We start from the raw sequence: 20,417 nt of genomic DNA on the forward strand, positions 1-20,417 counted from the left end.
ATCTGTTGATATACTATTTGGCATAAACCACAGTTGTGGCATGTGGCATAGGAAGCATATACGCATTTATAATTCTCATACAAACTGACTTGTTAGACTAAATGATTCATTGTTGGACTCTCTTAACCTAGGTTGCCAAACTGATTGTGGGTGAGAAGATATAATATCTGCATCTACTAGACTAACGTTTGTTATAGTTTCTCAACATGCATGATAGAGGATTGATTTTCATTATGAAAAGTTGCATTTTATATGACTATTGATCTATAGTTGTGTATAAATCAGCCTTCCCTAAGAAATGATTCTTCTTATAACCAACACAAATTTTAAAATTAATATCTGGAGGCTTCAAGACTGTTTGGTTACCATCATCATTTTTTAAAGCTAGATAAAGAAGTCAAGAATGGTTACTAATGTCAGTGTTATGTTCTGTTACAATTAGAATTGTCCCATGTACTGTGACTGGCGATACTATTTAATGCACACTGTCACTGCTTCGCTATCTAACCTTGGAAAAAGTGCCAACTCTTTATAGGACCTGTGAGAGACAAGTAGTCAGGTCTTTAATACATGTTCTTTTTAATGATTTTAACCATGGCATCTGACTCCACCCTGCCGTCCTTGCTCTAACCACCTCCCTGCACCCCTCAACACCCAGTAGTTATTGCTGGGTACTCCTCTAAGTGAGATATTCCTGTCTGCTTGGTGATCTGCCCTGGACCAAACTAGTCAATTTGATAAACCATTCCAGAAACACATTCAGAGAGAATGATCTGCTTCTGTTCCTTGATTGCTAATGATTCTGGTGTCATTGAAGTCTAAGCCAGGCAGAGTAGGAAGCCTCTAACAAGTTATGAACTCCTTAAAACCCATTGAATAGAACCATGTTTGATGTGGCCAAAGTCCTGCTTGTGCCCCTGACCAAACTATGGCAATGGACATCTGTCTCTTTAATCTCATCTGTAATATAGGACACCTGCCCCATAGTATACTCTAAAAGATAATGTGAAGACTTCCAAATTCCTGCTCATAAAATGAAGCATCTTAGAAGAAAAAAAGACCAAAACCATTACTATCATCATTATTGATTTAGTGTTCAAAGACCTTCATTTGAAAGAAAGATTTTCTATTAGGTAGGGGACCAAGTCGCTATTGTAGACAATTATGAACCACTAAAATATGATTCATGACATTTGGAGTACTTGATAAAAATTTTTGTTCATCATTGCCTTTGGGAAAACATTTTAACATAAAAACAATTACTTATAAGTAGTTTTATATGATGAGCCATTATGAGACTGTTTTATTTTTTTTCCAGGTGCAACTAATTAATTGTCTCTCTTAGTGGCTATTCTCAATTACAGTTGCCCAATTGTGTTCTCAAACTCATGCTTAAAAATTGAGTCAGCTTTATATTGTTTGAATTACAGTATGTAAAAACCTCTTTATTTTATTCTGCCTGTATTCAGAATGAAAATCAAGGTGTTTATTAATTTGTCTGCATTTAAAACTTTGGTTGGTCAAATTACCAATCTGTTGTAAATCAGTTGTGCTTAAGAAGTTCTGGTTCGTGGGCAGCCCGGTGGCGCAGCGGTTTGGCGCCGCCTGCAGCCCAGGGCGTGATCCTGGAGACGCTGGATCGAGTCCCACGTCAGGCTCTCTGTATGATGCCTGCTTCTCCCTCTGCCTGTGTCTCTGCCTCTCCCTCTCTGTCTCTATGAATAAATAAATAAAATCTTTAAAAAAAAAAAAAAAAAAAAGAAGTTCTGGTTCGTTTGTGTTAATTGCAGGTTTCTGATTGGAAGCCATTCCAAACATATGAAATTAATTATAGATTCGAGTCTCATCTTTTGTTATATATATATATATATATTTAAAGATTTTATTTATTAGAGAGAAAGAGAGGGCATGAGCAGTGGGGAGGGGCAGAGGGAGAGGGAGAAGCAGGATCCCTGCTGAGCCAGGAGTCAGATCATGACTTGAGCCGAAGGTGACTCTTAACTGACTGAGCCACCCAGGCGCCCCTCTTTTGTTATATTTTTAATCAAACTTTGTTTTCTCTCTGTAACACCGATATTACAAATTTTCCAAGAAAGTGGGCAAAAGTGGAAAAAAACCTTTTTAAGTTCTTTGTACCACTTTGCGAATTTTCTGATTTGGTGTATTTATGTAGAACCATGGGAACACCTCATGCAAAGACAGCCACGGCTCTTGCACTCCTTGCCCAATCGATCCTGAAATAAATCTGCAGGAAAGCCTGGTTTTGTGCTTTAAGTGTTGGCTTAGCTGTTCCAAAGTCACAGATTCTAGATGCTGTAACTCCTTCAGTAGTTCATTTGCTGTTTCACCCTGTGCAAATTGATTAATGGTTTTGTCCCTTTGTGAAGTTTGTGTAATAATTGTAGGAAACCTTAGCTTATTCTTCATCCCAGGACCTGAAGGATGGTTATAGTTGGTGAGGATATTAGTACCCCGAGTCTTGCCTTGGCTTTGTCTCTGCAGAAATCACGTGTATCAATCACCTGAGAGACTGGTCTCTGAACATTCAGGCCATCCCAACTAATTTAATTAATTTAATTCATCCTAATTCAACTTGTTTTCAAGTTTAAGTCAACCTAGCAAAACATGCTTTCAGACCAGAAACAAAATTGATTTACTCATTATAAGGAATACAACAGCTGAATAGACTAGAATTTGCTCCTGTCCTGTGAATGCATTTTCCCAGTAGGGAAATCTATTGTGAAACCAAATGCAGATGGATGTTCGTTCATTTATATAGAATCAGAACAAAAGAATTGGGTGGCATTATGACTTCAGTGAAGTCTGGAAGAAACTAAGAAATTCAAGTTGCTGAAGGAGCTTTCTGCCCAACCAGCCAGAAACTTTGGAATCATTCTGGAAAGTTTTTAAAGAGTTTCAAGGATCGCCGTGACACATCCTACTTTATGCAACTGTTCGTTAGGTCAAGCAAAGATGATAACAATTAAGATGCACTAATAAGGTTCTGAATTATACATAGACTTACTTTTTTCCAAGCATACAGAAAAATAAAAGGAACTGTACAGTGAGCGTCCCTATATCCACCACCCAGATCTACCATTGACATTTTACTGCACACCACACCCATATCTGTCTATCCTTCTGTTTATTTCAATCTCTTATTTTGGTGAATTTACAAGTAAGTTAAGTAAGCTATAGACATTAGTATACTAGGTTTTCTTTTTAACTTTTTATTTTGAAATTTTAAAAAATTCACAAAAGTAAATATAATGAAATCCCATGTATTTATCACTGGGATCCACAATTGTCAACATTTTTTTAGTCTTGTATTATCTCTTTTTCTCCTCCACACTCTTCTTGAGTCATTTAAAACAGACGATATGTTTCATTTACAAATACAAGTACTTACCTCTCTAATAAATAAGCATTTAATACATAACTGTTTAACAAGATTCCTTATCTAATACCTATTCTTTACCAGTTGTCCTTGATTGTCTCAAAGTCTTTTTACATTTGATTTATTTAAAAAGGATCCAAATGATATTACCCATAAACTGGTGGTTCAACCCAGATGCAAGATTATATTCCAGACCAGCTATTTTGGCAAGATGACATTGTAACTATACTTCTGTTACACTTCTGCAGGCAGCATGTGGTGGCTGATTGTTCCACTGTTAGTGGTGCTAGGACTGATCCATGGGTTCAAGCGTTGGCATGCTGATGCCTTTAGTATGGTATTTACCATTATGCAATTTTCAGAAAATTATGATCATTTCTTAGATGCAGTCATTAATTTGGATTTACAAAATACTGACTAATTCATTAGTTGGAAGAACTTTGCCCATCAACTACTTGGTAGTCCTGAAATGTGTTTTTTTGACCACAAAAGTGGGATAAATGATTCTGTCCCTTTACTTACCAATTTTAAGAATGAGTTGTGGCCCTAGCATCCTCCAAAAGTTTGTTGGTTGGTTGGTTATATTTTTAATTGTGGTAAAACACAGCAAAAGTTACCATCTTAACGATTTTTTTTAAAAGATTTTATTTGTTCGAGAAAAAGAGAGAGAGCGCGCAAATAGGGGGGGGAGGGACAGAGGGAGGAGACCCTATGTAGGGCTTCATCCCAGGACCCTGGGATCCTGACTGGAGCTGAATGCAGACACTTAACTGAGCCACACAGGAACATCCTCCCCACCAATCTTAACTATTTTTAAGTGTTCCGTAGCATTAAGTACATTTATATTATTTTGTACCAGATCCCCAGAACTTTCTCATTTTACAAAACTGAAACTCTATACTCATTATTTAACTCTCCATTTCTTCTTCCCTCTAAGCCCCTGGCAAGCACCGATCTGCTCTGTTTCTATGAACTTGACCATTTTAGGTACTTTATGTAAATCAAATCGTGCATTATTTGCCTTTTTGTGACTAGCTTATTTAACTTAGCATGATGTCCTTAAGATTCATGCATGTTGCAGCATGTGACAAGATTTGCTTCCTTTTTAAGGCTGAATCCAAAGGTTTTTATTATTTTAAAAACTTACTTTTTTTTATTTTTCACATGAATTCATGATTTTCCTATATTTGCTGTATATCAGTCGATTGGAGTCATGATTCTTTTTGGTGCTCAAATTGTCTCGTCTTGGGCCAGTGGGATCCCCCTCAGGATAGTCTCTGAGGCCTTTTGACATGATTCAGTAGTCTCTGATAGCTTCCTTTGTGATGCCAGGATGTTCCAGGTTCATCCTGTCCATCTCTCATATGCAAGAGATATACTACATGCCATAGTCTGGGCATATAATTTAGGTACACTTTTCAATTCTTTCCTAATATTATCTTAATGCTTTTTAATTGCAAATAGACTGTAGTAAGAGTCTAATAAGGATAAACTGATGTTAAAAATAAAATGTGATTGGTTTCTTTTAACTACACGTAAGAGGAACCTGACCATCTATGCTGTGATTTGAAACCAAGGCTAAAAAAAAAAAAAAAAGAAACCAAGGCTACATATTAGAACCACTCTGTGAGCCTTAAAAAAAATCCTAATGGGCAGGGCACACCTCAGTCCAGTGTTACTAGATTTTTTAAGGGTGGCACCAGGTACCCCAGATTTTGCAGAGCTCCCTACGTGGTTCCAGTAGGCAGCGAAAGTTGAGAATGCTAAAATTTAGTGGTGAAATTATAACCAAAATAAATGAAAAAGAAAGAAAGATAATCTAGACTCTGGAAATTACCTCAGTCCTGAATATATTAGGTTCCATACTTTTCTGGATGAACTGTCCTTTGCTAACTTGAATGTGGTACCTCTAAAAATGAAGGCATCTCGTAAATAACACAATACTGCAAATCTCTAACGTGTCTTCTGTTTCTGTTTTATAGATTTGAACATGCACTAGCAGCAGGCTTGAGGGCACGATTGGGTCAGCATGTTGCCACCTTGAAAGAACAGGATAATTCTATCAGAGAAGCGGTAGCTAAACCATCTGAAGTTTTCCCAGTTAAAAACATGAACCAGACAACAAGGGTCAGTAATATTTATTTTTTTTAAATAAAGTTTCAAGTTTATGCAAATGATTCATTTGAGGACATAGTCACATTCTTGACAATGGTTAAAATATCTTTTATTTATTCATTCATTCATTCATTCATTCGAGACAGAGAGAGAGAGAGAGGCAGAGACATAGGCAGAGGGAGAAGCAGGCTCCATGCAGGGAGCCCAATGTGGGATTCGATCCTGGGACTTCAGAATCACTCCCTGAGCCGAAAGCAGACACTTAACCACTGAGCCACCCAGGTGTCCTAAAATATTTTTTTAAATTTTACCTAATAAGTGAAGTTTTATGATTTGTTTTCACTTTCTGATCTCAGGCCTTTTGCAGTTTTGTGTAGGAATCACACAAGCAAAGGGGCACCCGAGGGCATGAAGATGCTAAACAGATGAAGCAGATGGAGCTGATCCCCAAGGAGAACATGAAGGAGGTCCCAAAAGCCAGGTCTAGAGCATGCCCTGTATAGTCTTCATCATTCTCTAGAAGGCCATATATTCAGAGATGGCACTCCTAAGTTTAATGACATGTCAGTGTGTCTTGTCTCAAAGTATGTTTTCTCACCTCTATCTGTAATGTAGGGTTTTCTGGCTTGGATCCTTTTTAAGTTTTTATTTTTTATCATGTTCAAAGTCCAAGGATTTGACATGTGCCCCTCCTGGAGGCAAGCCTTACCACCCAGGACTGAAGTCAGACACCTCTCTCACTGGGCAGTCCAGAGTCTCTGCTATTGCTCCCTTTCCTGAGCCTTTCAAAGCACCTTCAGTCCTTCCCATGCCCCCTTTCTTTGCCTCTTTAATTAAAAGAGAGGAGGAAGAGGGTTTTTTTTAAGCATTTCAAACATACACACATAGAATGATGTAATGAATTTAACATGCCTACCCAAGTTCATGTGTGTTGTTACCATTACACTGGATTTGTTTAAAACTTCACCTTCTGCTTCCTTCCCCCTACCCCATCAGTCCCCCCCACATCACCCTATACCTCCTCTTCCTCCTCTTACCTGCTTCCTCCCCCCTTTCCTTCTTCTGAAACCAACTATTACAAATATAGATACAGCCGCATGTGCCTTTCACAGATCCCCTTTCCCTTCTCACAGATAACCTGGGATGTATCCTTCCCACACATTTGCATTTTACTGCATATTTGTGTGATTCAGTAAAGAAAGAACAATATTGTTTAGGAAAAACAGAACCTGTGTTTCTTAGGTCCATTCCATATCTGTTGATAATTGTAGTTCTTAAGAAGGATTTTTGTTCTCAGGTTTTATTTAGTACTCTTTCATAGCAACATTGTTTCCCATTCATTCCATTCACTACAAATACCTCACATCTTAGCCACATCAAGGGTGAAAGAAATATTGGTCTACTGCCCTTTGCTATCCAATTGTCTCATTATTTAAGTTGTTTATAGTAGAAAACATATTCCAAGTTCAGACAACCAATTCACTCATAATTTTTCAAATAATAACTCCAGTATTAATGAAAAGGGGGATGCCTGATGAAGAACTTAGAAATCAAATGATATTCTGCCTCCCTTAGTAGATCTTTGGTTCCTTTTTAAATCGTCATGACCTCATCTTCATGACAATAGTGAAAGTTACCAAAAAAGTAATGATGAAGCCTGTCCTTAAAAATAGAAGTAAGCAGGCAGTTTCTGTTAGTTTGGGACTGAAGAAATGTGCAACCCTGAAGAACTGTGTTGCCAAAATGACTTGAGCGTTGTGAACTCTATAATAAAATGCTTGTGTGGGTTCTAGGACTGCTTTGGTTTACACAATCATCTAGTCACAGTTAGCAAAAATCAAGTGTCTCTGAGTCATTTCTCATCATTCATTGAAACAATATACACAGTAAATAGTATAGTATGGGTTAAATATTTCTCCATAGGTAAAAATCATAAAACTAAGAGATTTTCAAAATTTAAGAAAGCTCTGCTAGAAATTACTTGGTGAAGAATCTAATGAAGCTCAGAAATATTTACTTTGATCTCTTGGGTAAATGGCTAATTAAACAGCCACATGTAAATGATGTTTACCTGTGGGTCCCTTTGCTGTCAGCTGGAGTCAATCCCGTCTCTTGAGTAAATACATCATTAAAGCCGCCGAAACTCGGATTATGTCCCCTCGAGACCAGATAAGATCCACAGCACCTGCATAACCTATTAGGTAATTACATAATTGAGCTGCATGCTTTTAAATCAGAAAAATTTGTAATTACTCTATGTGGGGAAAAAAATGAGTTGGGTGCTTCATTAAAACACAAAGTGCCTTAATACTCCTTTTCTCCTAAGTGATGTCTCTTTCTGCCCGGGAGAACTTCTCCAGGCAAAGCAGAGTAGCTTCCTCGTGTACCCACAGAGAAAGTCAGTCCTGTCCCCCACCACATATGCACCGCCACAGAGACATGTGATTGGTCACAGAAATCCCTTCACCTCTTCCTAAATGATGGACTGTTTTTTTATCTTATCTCTTGAATGCTCCTTTGCTGGCCCATCTGAATACTTGCTCATTTCTTTTAATTGCTACATAGATAATCCCTTTTTCTTTCTCTTTTCCCCTTTTCCTCCTATAACTTAGATATAACTTGAGAGCATTCTGCTTTAAGCTGTGAATAATTACTTCTGATGTGTAAGAGGAAGGTCAGTTAAATCTATATGTTAGGAGAAAATGTTACCTATCTATGGCCATATTCTCTTGCTTTTTTTGTATCTGCATTAATAGCACTGATATACATATAGAAGAGAATTTAATTTTACTAAATATTTTCACATTCGTTTTCTGTGTGTATTTATACCACCCATCACAGAAATTGGATTCTTAGGGGTAGCATATTTTTTTTAAAAAACCTAGCAGAAAAAAACCCCTCCAAATTTGGAATATTAAAGTAAAAAAAAAGAAAAGAAAGTTGTCTATTGACATTGCAGTGTGTGGTTTTTAATATTTAATATATTGACAAACATGGACTGTACTATTTGTGTACAAAGCTTTTCTTCCCCCACTTGTCACAAATGGACTTCATATCATCAGATGTTCTACATCATTTCAAATGGCTGCACAGAGACCCCCATAAAGATACTCTAGTCTCTAACCATTCCTGTTGTTGAGGTTTGTTTTTAATTGTTCCTCTAGTAAAAAAAATTGCAAAGAACATCTGAGCCATTCAATTTTTACAACTGTCCATGCTATTTCGTTATGATGAATTTCTAGATGTGGGATTATCAGGTCAGAAGGTGTGTGTATCTCTCAGGCTGTAGCTAATCACTGGTACATCTCACCCTGGAAGGGTAATCAGTTATGAGGAGTGAATGAAATATTGTTTCTTTGAGATTTTTATGAAACTGGATACTATTGACTTTTTTTTTTTTTTTTGGACACCAAGATTGAGAAATACAAATGATGTCTGATTTTCTCGTTCATTTGACCTTTATAGTACAACTGAGGTCAAATTTTCCCCTACCTATTTGTTAGCCATTTGTATTTCTTCTTTAATAATTGGCAGGTTCATGTTCTTTGCTCATTTTTCTATTAGGTTAGTAATCTTTTTCTTATTGACTTGTAAGAATTTTTTTTCTACTGCACAATTTATTGCAGTATTTTGAGCAGTTTTTCTTTCATTTCTTTTAATGGTGTTTTGGACATAATGTCTTTTCCAGTAATACCCTCATCTATCTATCTATGCATGTGAATATCACAATTGATTGTTTCTGGATATAAATTAAGAAATGACTCTTGAGGTTCTCGACCCAGCAGGATCCATATTTAAACTGAACTTTGAGAAAAATTCTGGTAGAGTTGAACCAATAACTCTAGGTGTCCTGCTGAGTATAATTAATGGGACAATTTATCTTTTGTAAGATCTGAAATGTGGAGATATCACTGTCAGTCATTCTGCAAACAGTGTGTGCATTGGCATTGAATTTCCCTTTCTCCTGGCTCCGGGGAAGGCATTAAAGTGAGAGACTAGTTTGTTGGTATGGACTTAATCATCAGACTACTGATAGCAGTGAGACAGTCTCCATCTCCCTCCTGGGCTCAAAATGTAGGAAATCCAAGAGAGAGCCTTTATTAGCTAACGGATAAGTTGAAACCCAAGCATAGTCCATTCATAAGCACCATCTGGAGGCCAGTAAGAAAGTTGTTGTGTGGTGGCATTTTTCACATAGAGAGTTGCAATTTGCAGAGCCCATTCAGTCCCAGCGTGAGCTGTGTAAAGCAGCTTGCTCACTTTTCTCTGGGCTTTTGTCCATGCAGGTATGGGTTAGTGTCGTAGCCTTGGACTGCAAGCTCCTTCAAGATGGGGGTTTCCCTAAAAATACGCCTTTCTAAAAGGTCTGCAGACATGACCGCTTGAGAATGTATTACAAATGTTTCTCCCAACTCTACTGAAGTTGTTTTCGACTCAAAACTTTCTGACTGTTCCTTGTCTGAGGCTGATGTTTCTTTCTGTTCTGCTTATTATTATTCCCTGCTTGTTAAGTCTTATATTGTGGATTCCTTTACGGATGACCCACTGGACACATCTGCTACTCTCTGTTGGCTCCATGGTCCAGTAAAACCAAGCCAGCCATTCTAATGTAGTAATTTGACCTTCTACCAAAATCCTTGCAGATATAAAAAACTGACCTTTGAGAAATTATCTATAGAATTATCTTAGAAGATGAGTTGCTTTAGGGATTCCTGGGTGGCTCAGCGGTTGAGCGTCTGCCTTTGGCTCAGGTCAGAATGCCAGAGTCCTGGGATCGAGTCCTACATCAGGCTCCCTGTAGGGAGCCTGCTTCTCCCTCTGCCTATGTCTGTGCCTCTCTCTGTGTGTCTCTCATGAATAAATACATAAAATCTTTAAAAAAAAATGATGAGCCATTTTATAAATGCCTCTATCAAAACAGTAAGAGAAATTGGGACACCTAGGTGTCTCAGCCAGTTAAGTGTCTGCCTTCAGCTCGGGTCAGGATCTCAGGATCCTGGGATCGAGCCCCACATTGGGCTCCCTGCTCAGTAGGGTGTCTGCTTCCGTCTCTCCTCCTGCCCCTCCCAATTCATTCTCCCTCTTTCTCTCTAATAAATAAAATCTTTAAAAAAAAAAAAAAAGTAAGAGAAATCCTAGAGCTAGGAATATTGAGTAGTAAAGATAATTTATCTCCATTTATGAAATATACAAAATAAATAAAAACCTGCAGTATGCTCACCACTCTACCTACCTCTAGTTAAAAAAAAAAAAAAGAGGGCTCAGTGTAGAACTGGTGGCAGTGGTGATATGGTTATCAAGCAAATAAGGATTTATTAGAAAGGCATTTACAGTACTATTATAGCATTTTATTCTGTGTTCTTTTGAGGCCCAGTTGGAACCCAGCTAAAGCAAAGAAGGGGCTTGTATGAAAAGGGATGTGCAAAGCTGTGAGATAAATTGTGTGTCATCACTGAGGGCCTATTGAGAAGTAATCTGAGTCACTGGCAACCCCAGTTTCTATTGTCAGCAAATTCTACAGCACAAAGTGCAGGAAGCTTCAACAGTCCTTGAACAATTTTATTCTTAAGATGTGTGTTAAGACAGAGGCTGTTATGAATTCATGCCAAGAAATTATTACTTATAACCATTACATAAGGCAAGATGTGGAAAAAGTACATCTTTGAGGCTCTCAGATATTTGGAGTTTTTTCTATTAGAAAAAGAAGATTACAGAATTGGCCAGAATCTGGGCCAGTTCTTTTTGTTCATATTCTAAAATGGTTTTCACATAGCCAGGGTTATTGGGCACACAGAACTGGAGCTTAGCTCTCTGTGGGAAGAGACTAGATCAGGATGAGTGGTGATCTAGAAATGAGACATGCCAGGATGGTCCAGAGATCATACTGACAGCTGAGAGATGGCAGTTCAAGGACGTGGTCCTACTCTTCATACCTCTCTACCTAGACAGATCCTGGAAACAGGTGCAGCGCAATGGTCCATGAAGGCAGCTCTGTGTGGGGCACTATGGCAGCCGGTGATGGGAACCAGCCCTGGCCTGAGCTTTGGAGGCAGGACTTTTATACCTGAACCCTAAGTCTGTGGAAGCAGGGATAGATGTCACATCATCCCAACAGAGTGTTACCACAATTGGAATAAAATCTAGGACTGATTTAAACAAATGGAGGAAAAGCTCCTGGTTACTAGAAGTGGACCACAGACAGGTCTTGGCTGTAAGTCTAACTTGATGCCAAGTCCCTTGGCCAAGGAGAGTAGAACTCTTTAAATACCTTCTAATCAGCTGCTCTAGCCCCTAGGATAGGCAAGAGTCCAAAAGGCCAGCTGGTCCTAGGGAGGGCAGAGGGCAAGAGCCTTGCAGGGATGTCAAGGTCCATGGCAGTGACTTCTAAGTATGTTCCAGGCCAAACTCACAAGGCTATATCTCCCATATTCTGCCTCAGTGATTCTCCCTTTTGGGGTATCTTCACTTTCTTTCATGTTAATCACAAGGAAAGTTTATTCTGTTTCCTGTTATTCCCTAGATAGTAATGGTGTTGCTCCTTTGCACTTAGACTGAAGATGACTGGGGAGGCTTTATCGAGTCCACTCTTCATATCAACTTGTAGAGTCTCATGTTCATTTTCCACAGAAACACCCTCTTTCTCGAGGTTGGGTTGGATACCGCCCTGTATTTGCTCCTGTCATCAGATACTAGTGATAGCTAAATTGGTACCACCGCCTAGGTTTTCACTGCCAAAAGTGTGGGCAAGTCACCAATTCCAAGTAAGAAGTGAAAGAAGATATACACCCTGGAAGGTTACTCTCTTGATTACCTCTTGTTACCAGTATATTTGTGTTTCTCAGGAGGAGAGTACTGACCTGGAAATGAAAGACATGAGTATTAACTTGTCCTGTTAATTGCCACTTGCTCTCCACCTCTCAAGTTGGCCATGATGAAAGCTGTACCCACCTGTCTGCCCATGAGACATGAGGTGATAGGAGTAAGACAGTTCAGGGCCCTTGGAAAATAGATAGGTAGTGTGGCAGGCCAGCTTCCTGAGTTCCCAGCAGACTGAGGGGCAAAGTGCAGAGTATCTTTATTTATCATTGATTGAGGATTGATTTAGAATAAGGTTAGCTCTCTTTTTGCTTTAGTGTAACCTCCTCAGCCACAAGTTTTTCTATAATCTCATTTTGGGGAAATTCAGGGGTCATTTCGAGAAAGAGGGAGGTATCTCAAGGTCACATTCATTTCAAACTGTCTTCAGTGCCTGAAAAACAGATTCATGTAATGAAAGATAAATCTTAGATAAACTAGCCCAGATTAATGGTGGTGGTCACATCTCATAAACATACTTCACGAGTCAAAGAACACTTCTGCATTCTGTAAGTCCTCAAAGAAGGTATCACTGCAAGTGTGAGTTGTTGTAAAGAAATTATGCTGGAAAATAATCAGATGTTGTCTCATCTCAAAGACATTTTAATTTCAGTTAAATGTCAGGAAGCAAATTAAATCCCAAGTAAAGCTTAACCTAAAATTACATTTGAAGGCTGGGTTTTCAAGACCAAGGGTAATGCAGCTAGAGTTTGTTTTTATTTCTTTGTGCTTTCTTCTAAACACTGTAGGCAGCAGCCTTATTGAAAAAAGCCCTTACAGAAGAATGTGACGGTAGGTCAGCTATTCATAGTAATGAATCATCCTGCAGCTTGCCATCTATTCTGAATGACAATAGTGGAATAAAGGAAGAAAAACCTGCTCCATGGCTCAACAGTGTTCATACAAAGGAACAAGGTAACTCTTGCTATAAATTCTGTCCACAGAAAACATGCATTCAGAGTCAGTGCAACACCCTCTTTCTCGAGGTATACCTATAAAATTGAGCTGACTAGAGAATATCTGATTTTAATATGCATGATATGTTCTTTGTTTTATACCACCTTTTAGGAAATATATTTGTTTTCATTTAGTCTATCAGGAATGGAAAACCTAATCATAGATCTGCAGTTCTGCTGAATTTCCGATAAGGTTTTTTTTAAGATTTTATTTATTTATTGGAAAGAGAGAGCACAAGCCAGGGGGTAGGAAGAGGCAGAGAGAAAGGGAGAAGCAGATTCCCTGCTGAGTGGGGAGCCAGACACAGGTTCCAGGACCCCCGAAATCATGACCTGACTCAAAGTCAGGCGCTTAACTGATTGAGCCACCTAGTGCCTCTCTAATAAGTTTTTATAAGTAATGAAATCTTAGCAAAATGAATCTCTTGGCAGTAGATCATTTTGATCATGTGACAAAGATGAAAGTGATTCCATTAAAGTGATTCCATAAAATACCATGGAGTTTTTGATATCACTTCATAAAATTTACTCATAATTTGTAAAAACTCTTTTTAATTTTAATGGAAATTTTTTTTTAAGATTTATTTATTCATGAGAGACACAGAGAGAAAGAGAGAGGCAGAGACACAGGCAGAGGGAGAAGCAGGCTTCCCATGGGGAACCTGATGCAGGACTCAATCCCAGGACCCCGGGATCATGCCCTGAGCCAAAGGCAGATGCTCAACCGCTGAGCCACCCAGGCATCCCAACTGTAATGTAACCTTATAAAAGTTTCAACTGATGACTAAGAATCAACAAGTTTATGCCCCCCAAACTTCATAGCCAATTTTTATTTTCTGGAGATTATGATTATTTTAGTTCTGTTAAGGCCTGTTAGTAAACTGCTGTAATGACATTTCTAAGACAGCCATGAGTTGCTCAGGACATACTGAGAAGTCAGTATACTCTTGCAGAATTTGGAGCTCACTTGTTTTAAGCCCTATTTGAATTTGATAGATGTCAGACTACAGTATTTTGCTTGAAGGTGACATAGAGATACCTTAGATTTTGAATAAGTTTCCTTAGGAAACAATACTGTTTTAGACAAAAAAAATAAACTAAGCCACAGAAAGGAATATGGGGAGGCAGTGAAAATATAAGGAACGGCAGTTTTAAAAAAAGGCAAACAAAGGTCTACTCCATAAATATAGCCTTGAGATACATCATGTGTTCTTTTTTTTAGAAATTTCCAGTGACTGTGGAGGTGAAAGCAGGGAAGAAAGCATGGCAGCAAAGATCCCGATCACAGGTAAAGTTACTGTCATCAGTGAGTTTCAAATGGGATTCAACCTTATCATGTAACCAGAACCTTGTAGGTTAGTGGTTTGTGGACTCCACTAAGAGCAAGGATATTCAACAGCTACGCACTGAAGCAGGCGATTAATCCTAAGAGCCAAATGTGCAAGCTTACGTTTAACATAAACTAAGAGTGGAAAATAACGGTGTCTATTGAATTCTTCATAATCACTCATACATTTACACGTGTGAACACTCCATCACATAGCCTTTCAGCACCTGCATCTGGGTGACAAGGTCAGTCTCCATGGGGAACACCCAGTCATTATATGGCAAACTACAGATATTTGTGATGTTACTCTTTTCTTGCCTGTAATAATTGAATGTGTATCATTAAAATAAGGGGTGGGGGAAGTGCCAGACAGGAAGCTTTCCTTGTACCTCCAATAACTTAAAACTAACCAAAAATAGGAGATGGTTAACTCATCTGATAATTTAACAATTTAGCAGTAAGGTTTCATCAAGATCTATTAAGATTTCTGTATAAGTGTTAGGCTTATTTCGATGGAATCTCAGTATCTTTATTTTTTCTGGTTTTAGAATATCAACAGCAGCAATTAGTATTCTGAACAGAGTTCTATTTGTCGTACATCTAAATTTACTAGTACCTTATTTTGTAAAGTGGTGTACTACTTTATTAGAAATTCAAAGGTCTGACTTTAAATATTTATACAAGTAAATACACCGTTGCACCGAGGTACTGAGGCATGCATCTGCATATGTGGTCGTTTTGTTGTTTATAAGCAGAAAAGAATGGCTTTCTTTTATGGCAGTACAATTCATGGCCTGATGATTAATTTTTTAAACCCATGTTTCTGTGATGAACTCTGGTTTTGAAAAAGGAGTATATAGTAGAGCAATTATTCTATATATTCTGCATCAGATAATATTTCACCCCAAAATACAGAGGTTTTCTTTTCTTTTCAGTGTTTACCCAGTGATATAGTTTATTGCATTTTTATTCTTCACTTTGAGAAAAACTCTGTTAGAGTCTCTTCTTTATTTTTTTTTTTTATTAATAGAAGTGTAGATATCCCAAGCTGCAAATAACCAAGAAGTTATTTGGATGCTTTTCCTTTGCAATTTATCTTTGAATGCAGAAGTATCTAATGACCTCTGAATTTATTTCAGTTAAAATGACAAAAACTTACTGGGTAGAAATCAGGAAATGACCCAGTTGCCCATTCTTACTTCTCCAGTATTCTTTCTTTCTTTCTTTTTTTTTTTTTAAATTTTTATTTATTATAGTCACAGAGAGAGAGAGAGAGAGAGGCAGAGACACAGGCAGAGGGAGAAGCAGGCTCCATGCACCGGGAGCCCGATGTGGGATTCGATCCCGGGTCTCCAGGATCGCGCCCTGGGCCAAAGGCAAGCGCCAAACCACTGCGCCACCCAGGGATCCCTCCAGTATTCTTTCTAATCATCCCTTGCAAGTAGTTGACTCTCCCCCAAATTAATGTAGATAGTATTTTCCATAGACTTTCTTTGAAATAGAAGAGATAGTTAAGTACTAGATTAAATTAACTTGGGGGAAAAAACACACACACAAAACAAAAAACCTTTTCAAAGCCAATGACTTTGTTAGAGCATTGCCAGTTCTGTCCTGGCTACCTCATTCTCTTCTGTACTCCCCATTTACCGGACCTCCATGAAGTTAATGTTCGAGGGTTTCAGGCACCTTGGCCCTGCTTAAGGGCCACTACTGTGACACAGGTCACTGAAGTTACTTTGATCTGAAGTTCTTTTTTCCCCCCCACTATTTTGTGAGATATAATTGTCATATAACATTGTATTAGTTTAACGCCCCAGTTCTTGACCATCACCTTTTTATTAAATATTTATGTCTTTTGGCATAATTATTTGGAGATTTGGCCTTTGGTAGAGTTAGGGCAAGTGTGTCATTTGATTTAAGTTAGAGTCCACCTCTCCCTTCATAATAATTTTGTTGAGGCTTTCTTGTTGTATGAGCTACATTCTTTCTACAGTATTCCAAAGAAAAGGAATATTCCAGAGGCTGCCCTCTGGAAGTTAAGGATATATGGTGGCTGTCCCTTGGCTTTGGCATCGGTTGTCTATGTGAGCTCTTTACTCATTGCTCTATTTCTCCACCCTTCTGAGCCTCTGAACTGGGAAAGCAGACAAGTTACTACCTGGCAAGTTTGTCTTAAAGTTGAAATGAGATTGTATGAAAGTGCCAACTGTGTACTACATACTCAATACATGAATGCTACCTGCTGAGTTGCAGTAGGCACTTGAGAATGAGACCAACCCGAGCCCTGTGCTGCATAATTCCTCATCGACAGCACTTCCGGTAGTACCACTAAATTAGATTCTGCAAGAGATTTCCGATGGTTGAAAACTCAGTGGTTCGAATCCAGAAAGATGTTTACTTTATCAAGAAGGTATCTTAAGGAGAGTTTCATGGTATTTTAGGAACTTCTAATTAGTCCCATGAAAAAAAGGTTAGAGAGGAATAACTAGCAGGAGTTGATGAAGTGATTCCTGGATGTCTCCTTGGTGGAGGCTACCCGTCTCTGCCTATGAGTGCTCATGCACGGGTTGAGGACACTACACGGTGCCTGATCGCCAGGCGAGTCTTCCTATGGTGTGCTGTCACAAGGGTGGCTGGACGGTTGCAGCATTTCCCCGGTCTGTTCTGTGCAGTGCTCCACCTGGAAGATACTTTGAGAAATATGTATTTTGGACCCAACCCAACGTGACCCCTCTTTCTCTCTATAGCCAGCACAGTGTGCTGCAGCCTGTTAGACTTTTACAACTTAAAGTAAATGCACCATTTAAAAGTGTGAACCTAGAGTTTCAAATAACTTATTTTCCATCTGAAAATGGAATCTTTCCTATAAATGGCCAACAGTTAATATTCTGTGGGACAGATTTTGGGAAATGTAAATATGCACACATATATGTTGAATGTTTAGTAAATCCTTAAGTCGGGCAGCCCCTGTGGCGCACCACTTTGGCGCCGCCTACAGCCCGGGGTGTGATCCTGGACACCCGGGATCGAGTTCTGCATCAGGATCCCTGTGTGGAGCCTGCTTCTCCCTCTGCCTGTGTCTCTGCCTCTCTCTCTCTCTCTCTCTCTCTCTCTCTGTGTGTGTGTGTCTATGAATAAATAAATAAAATCTTAAAGAAATAAAATAAATCCTTAAGTCTAGGGGTGCCTGGATGGCTCAGTCAGTTAAGCGTCTGACTCTTGATTTCAGCTCAGGTCACAAGCTCAGGGGCGTGAGATTGAGCCCCCCTCATTGGGCTTCATGCTGGGCATAGAGCCTGCTTGGGATTCTCTCACTTTCCTTTTGTCCCTGTCCCCTAAAAACAAACAAACAAACAAACAAAACCAAAAACCCTAAGTCTAATGAGGACATCAATTTTCTCAATAGTCTAAATTTATCTTCAGCATTTTCCTGCAGTTTCTTTTTGTGGGAACATCTCTCGTGGATGAAATTGCTTTATGTTATAGACGTTGGGCTGCTTCAGCATAACTAAACCCAGATGATGTTATGATTGAAAGTTATATGTTAAAGCTGCTCCCCAAATTGATGACCAGCAGGTTACAGTAGTAACATGTAACAGTTCAAAGCACTCCTCTTTGGTGTGGGTCCTCTGTGTGACATTATGTGCTTTACAGCCATCTCAGGAGAGGTACAGTAAAGACAGAGGCTGAGGCAAAATGCAGGAAGCTGGGTAGAATGGGTGGGAGGCCCTGAAGTGACACTGTTTTCAGAATGACAAGGGTCCTGGGGAAGTTTAACCCAAAAAAGGCACAGAAGCTATCTGTAAGTATTTGTGGGGCTGCCACATACCAAATATTTATCAATAACTATAGCGTGTAGCTTGTGGGGAGGAGGCCTGTATGTGAGTGTTGCAAGGAAGGAATTCAGCATTGGTCATGGAAGAACTTTCTGGCTCTTCATTCCAGCAAAAACAAGGTGAGTGTCTTCCGGCTGCTGGCTGGTTGCACCCCAGCAGGAACCTGCTCCCTAGAGGGGCACTATGGAAGGAATTTCTGTTCCTGGGAACACTAACATTCCTTTAAATGCTGGGAGTCTGTGATTCTCAGTCCATAGTAAAGGAATCAACTGTGCCAACATTCTCATTTATTTTTTTTCCCTTTATTTGCTTATCACTCCCAAACATAGGTTTTCCTGACAGAGGGGCTCATCCTTAACAAATTTGCTGTCACTCTGAAAAGGATCTGCTTTGTTGATCATCATCTGGGAGAGTGTGAGTCTCATGATTCTGGCTCCCACAGTCTGTGCAAAAATTTACACAGAAATCCTTCCCTACACCCCAGCCCCCACACACAGCCTGTATGATCTGCCATTGTTAACAGGCTACTCCTTTCATTAGTCTCGCTGTTCAAACTAAAGAATCCAGATAGGAAGCAAGGATTAATTTGAATGCCTCTGAATGTGTGGTTTTCTGTATATAATAAATAGTATATCATCTGCATGTATGCTGCAGCTTTACTTGGGCTGCATGTGGAAATACCAGGATAGCAAAAGCCTGCGGCCCTGCCCTCATTAAAGCCTCTGTCCCCTCCAATTTTCATAACAGCCTGTGGGGCATAAATATCAGTAACTTGTTCTACACACAGTCCAACAGAAACCTAGAAAGGTTAAGATTCCTGCTCAAAGCCATATTGCTAGCTAAGGTATTGGATCTTGAACTCAAACTTCAAAATTTAAGCCTTGACCTCTTTCCATTCTACCACTCTTTTTGTTTGACATGAGAGGCAACTGTATCAGGATGGCTACATCAGTGAAATGTCAGTGTATGGCCCAATAAAAGATGAGCTCAGCAAGGACACTTTGAGAGCTTAATGAGCAAAGCCATACCTTTCCTTTTTCTTGTGTTAGGCCTAGAGAGGTGGGCAGCTTGCAAGGATTTCCAAGTACAGGTTGTACCAGAGGTCTGCCCTTAGTAAAGAGTGCAGTTAGGCCTGAGACCACACGTGGGTGATAGGCTATTCAGGTCAGCGTTTCCCTGAAAAATTTAGGCTTAGGATTAAAGTGATGCTTACCTAGCTGATGAGAGAAAGTGTCCCTCTGAACTACTTATACCCTCAGGTAAAATCTCCCACATTGGCAATTTTATTTGTATTCACACCAAATTTACCTTTAAGAGGTGAGTTTCCGTTGTATCAAGTGATGCAGCTAATGCTAAATGTCAAAAAAAACCCATCACCTTATAGTTTCCGGCACACAGTGGGCACTCATCTTGTCAAACGAATGAATAAAAATGAGAGTATTAAGGAGTTTCCTTAATGCTTGTTGATTCAGGCCAGAATAGTATCTCTTGCAGTCATTCACTCCACCAGTACTTTTCCCACCCACGTGCCCATCCTGGCAAAACTCATCTCCTTAAGCTCCATGTGAAAAGGCCTCTTAGCTTTTATCTCAAGAGGATTAAGCCTCTAAGAATGTCCATTCAGCCTCTCATTCTTTTAACACCAATTCTCTTGGTCAAGCTGTGTTGAAAGTGGTTGCCTGACTGTGCCATTTCTCACTGATATTCTTTGGAAGCTGAAATATTCAAGGTCATACTAAGGTACGTCCATTTAAAAGCTTTGTGGGAGGTCAGCATAGATTTGAAGGTTGCCACTTAGGGTTCTGGGCAGTGCTTCCCAAAACATGATTACTTGAGTTTTTTATCACACTGCAAAAGGGCTGGAAATCTACAACAGCCAAATTGTCATTGGTGACTAGATTTATCCTGGGAGAAAAGACTGCAGTCACAAC

At 39.2% G+C, this 20,417-nt stretch overlaps 1 protein-coding gene across 9 annotated transcripts in view; it reads left to right on the forward strand.

The window, feature by feature from the left end:
* Positions 1 to 20,417, forward strand: part of KIZ (kizuna centrosomal protein) — a 111,380-nt gene that overhangs the window by 66,351 nt on the left and 24,612 nt on the right. For all 9 annotated transcript variants that reach the window (XM_072736518.1, XM_072736520.1, XM_072736522.1 and 6 more), the window contains 3 exons: positions 5,380 to 5,524; positions 13,117 to 13,282; positions 14,546 to 14,611. In XM_072736518.1, coding sequence (XP_072592619.1) covers positions 5,380 to 5,524; positions 13,117 to 13,282; positions 14,546 to 14,611 — 377 coding nt within the window. The remainder of the gene's footprint in view (positions 1 to 5,379; positions 5,525 to 13,116; positions 13,283 to 14,545; positions 14,612 to 20,417) is intronic.

Source organism: Vulpes vulpes, chromosome 14 (genome assembly GCF_048418805.1).
Source record: "Vulpes vulpes isolate BD-2025 chromosome 14, VulVul3, whole genome shotgun sequence".
NCBI lineage: Eukaryota > Metazoa > Chordata > Mammalia > Carnivora > Canidae > Vulpes > Vulpes vulpes.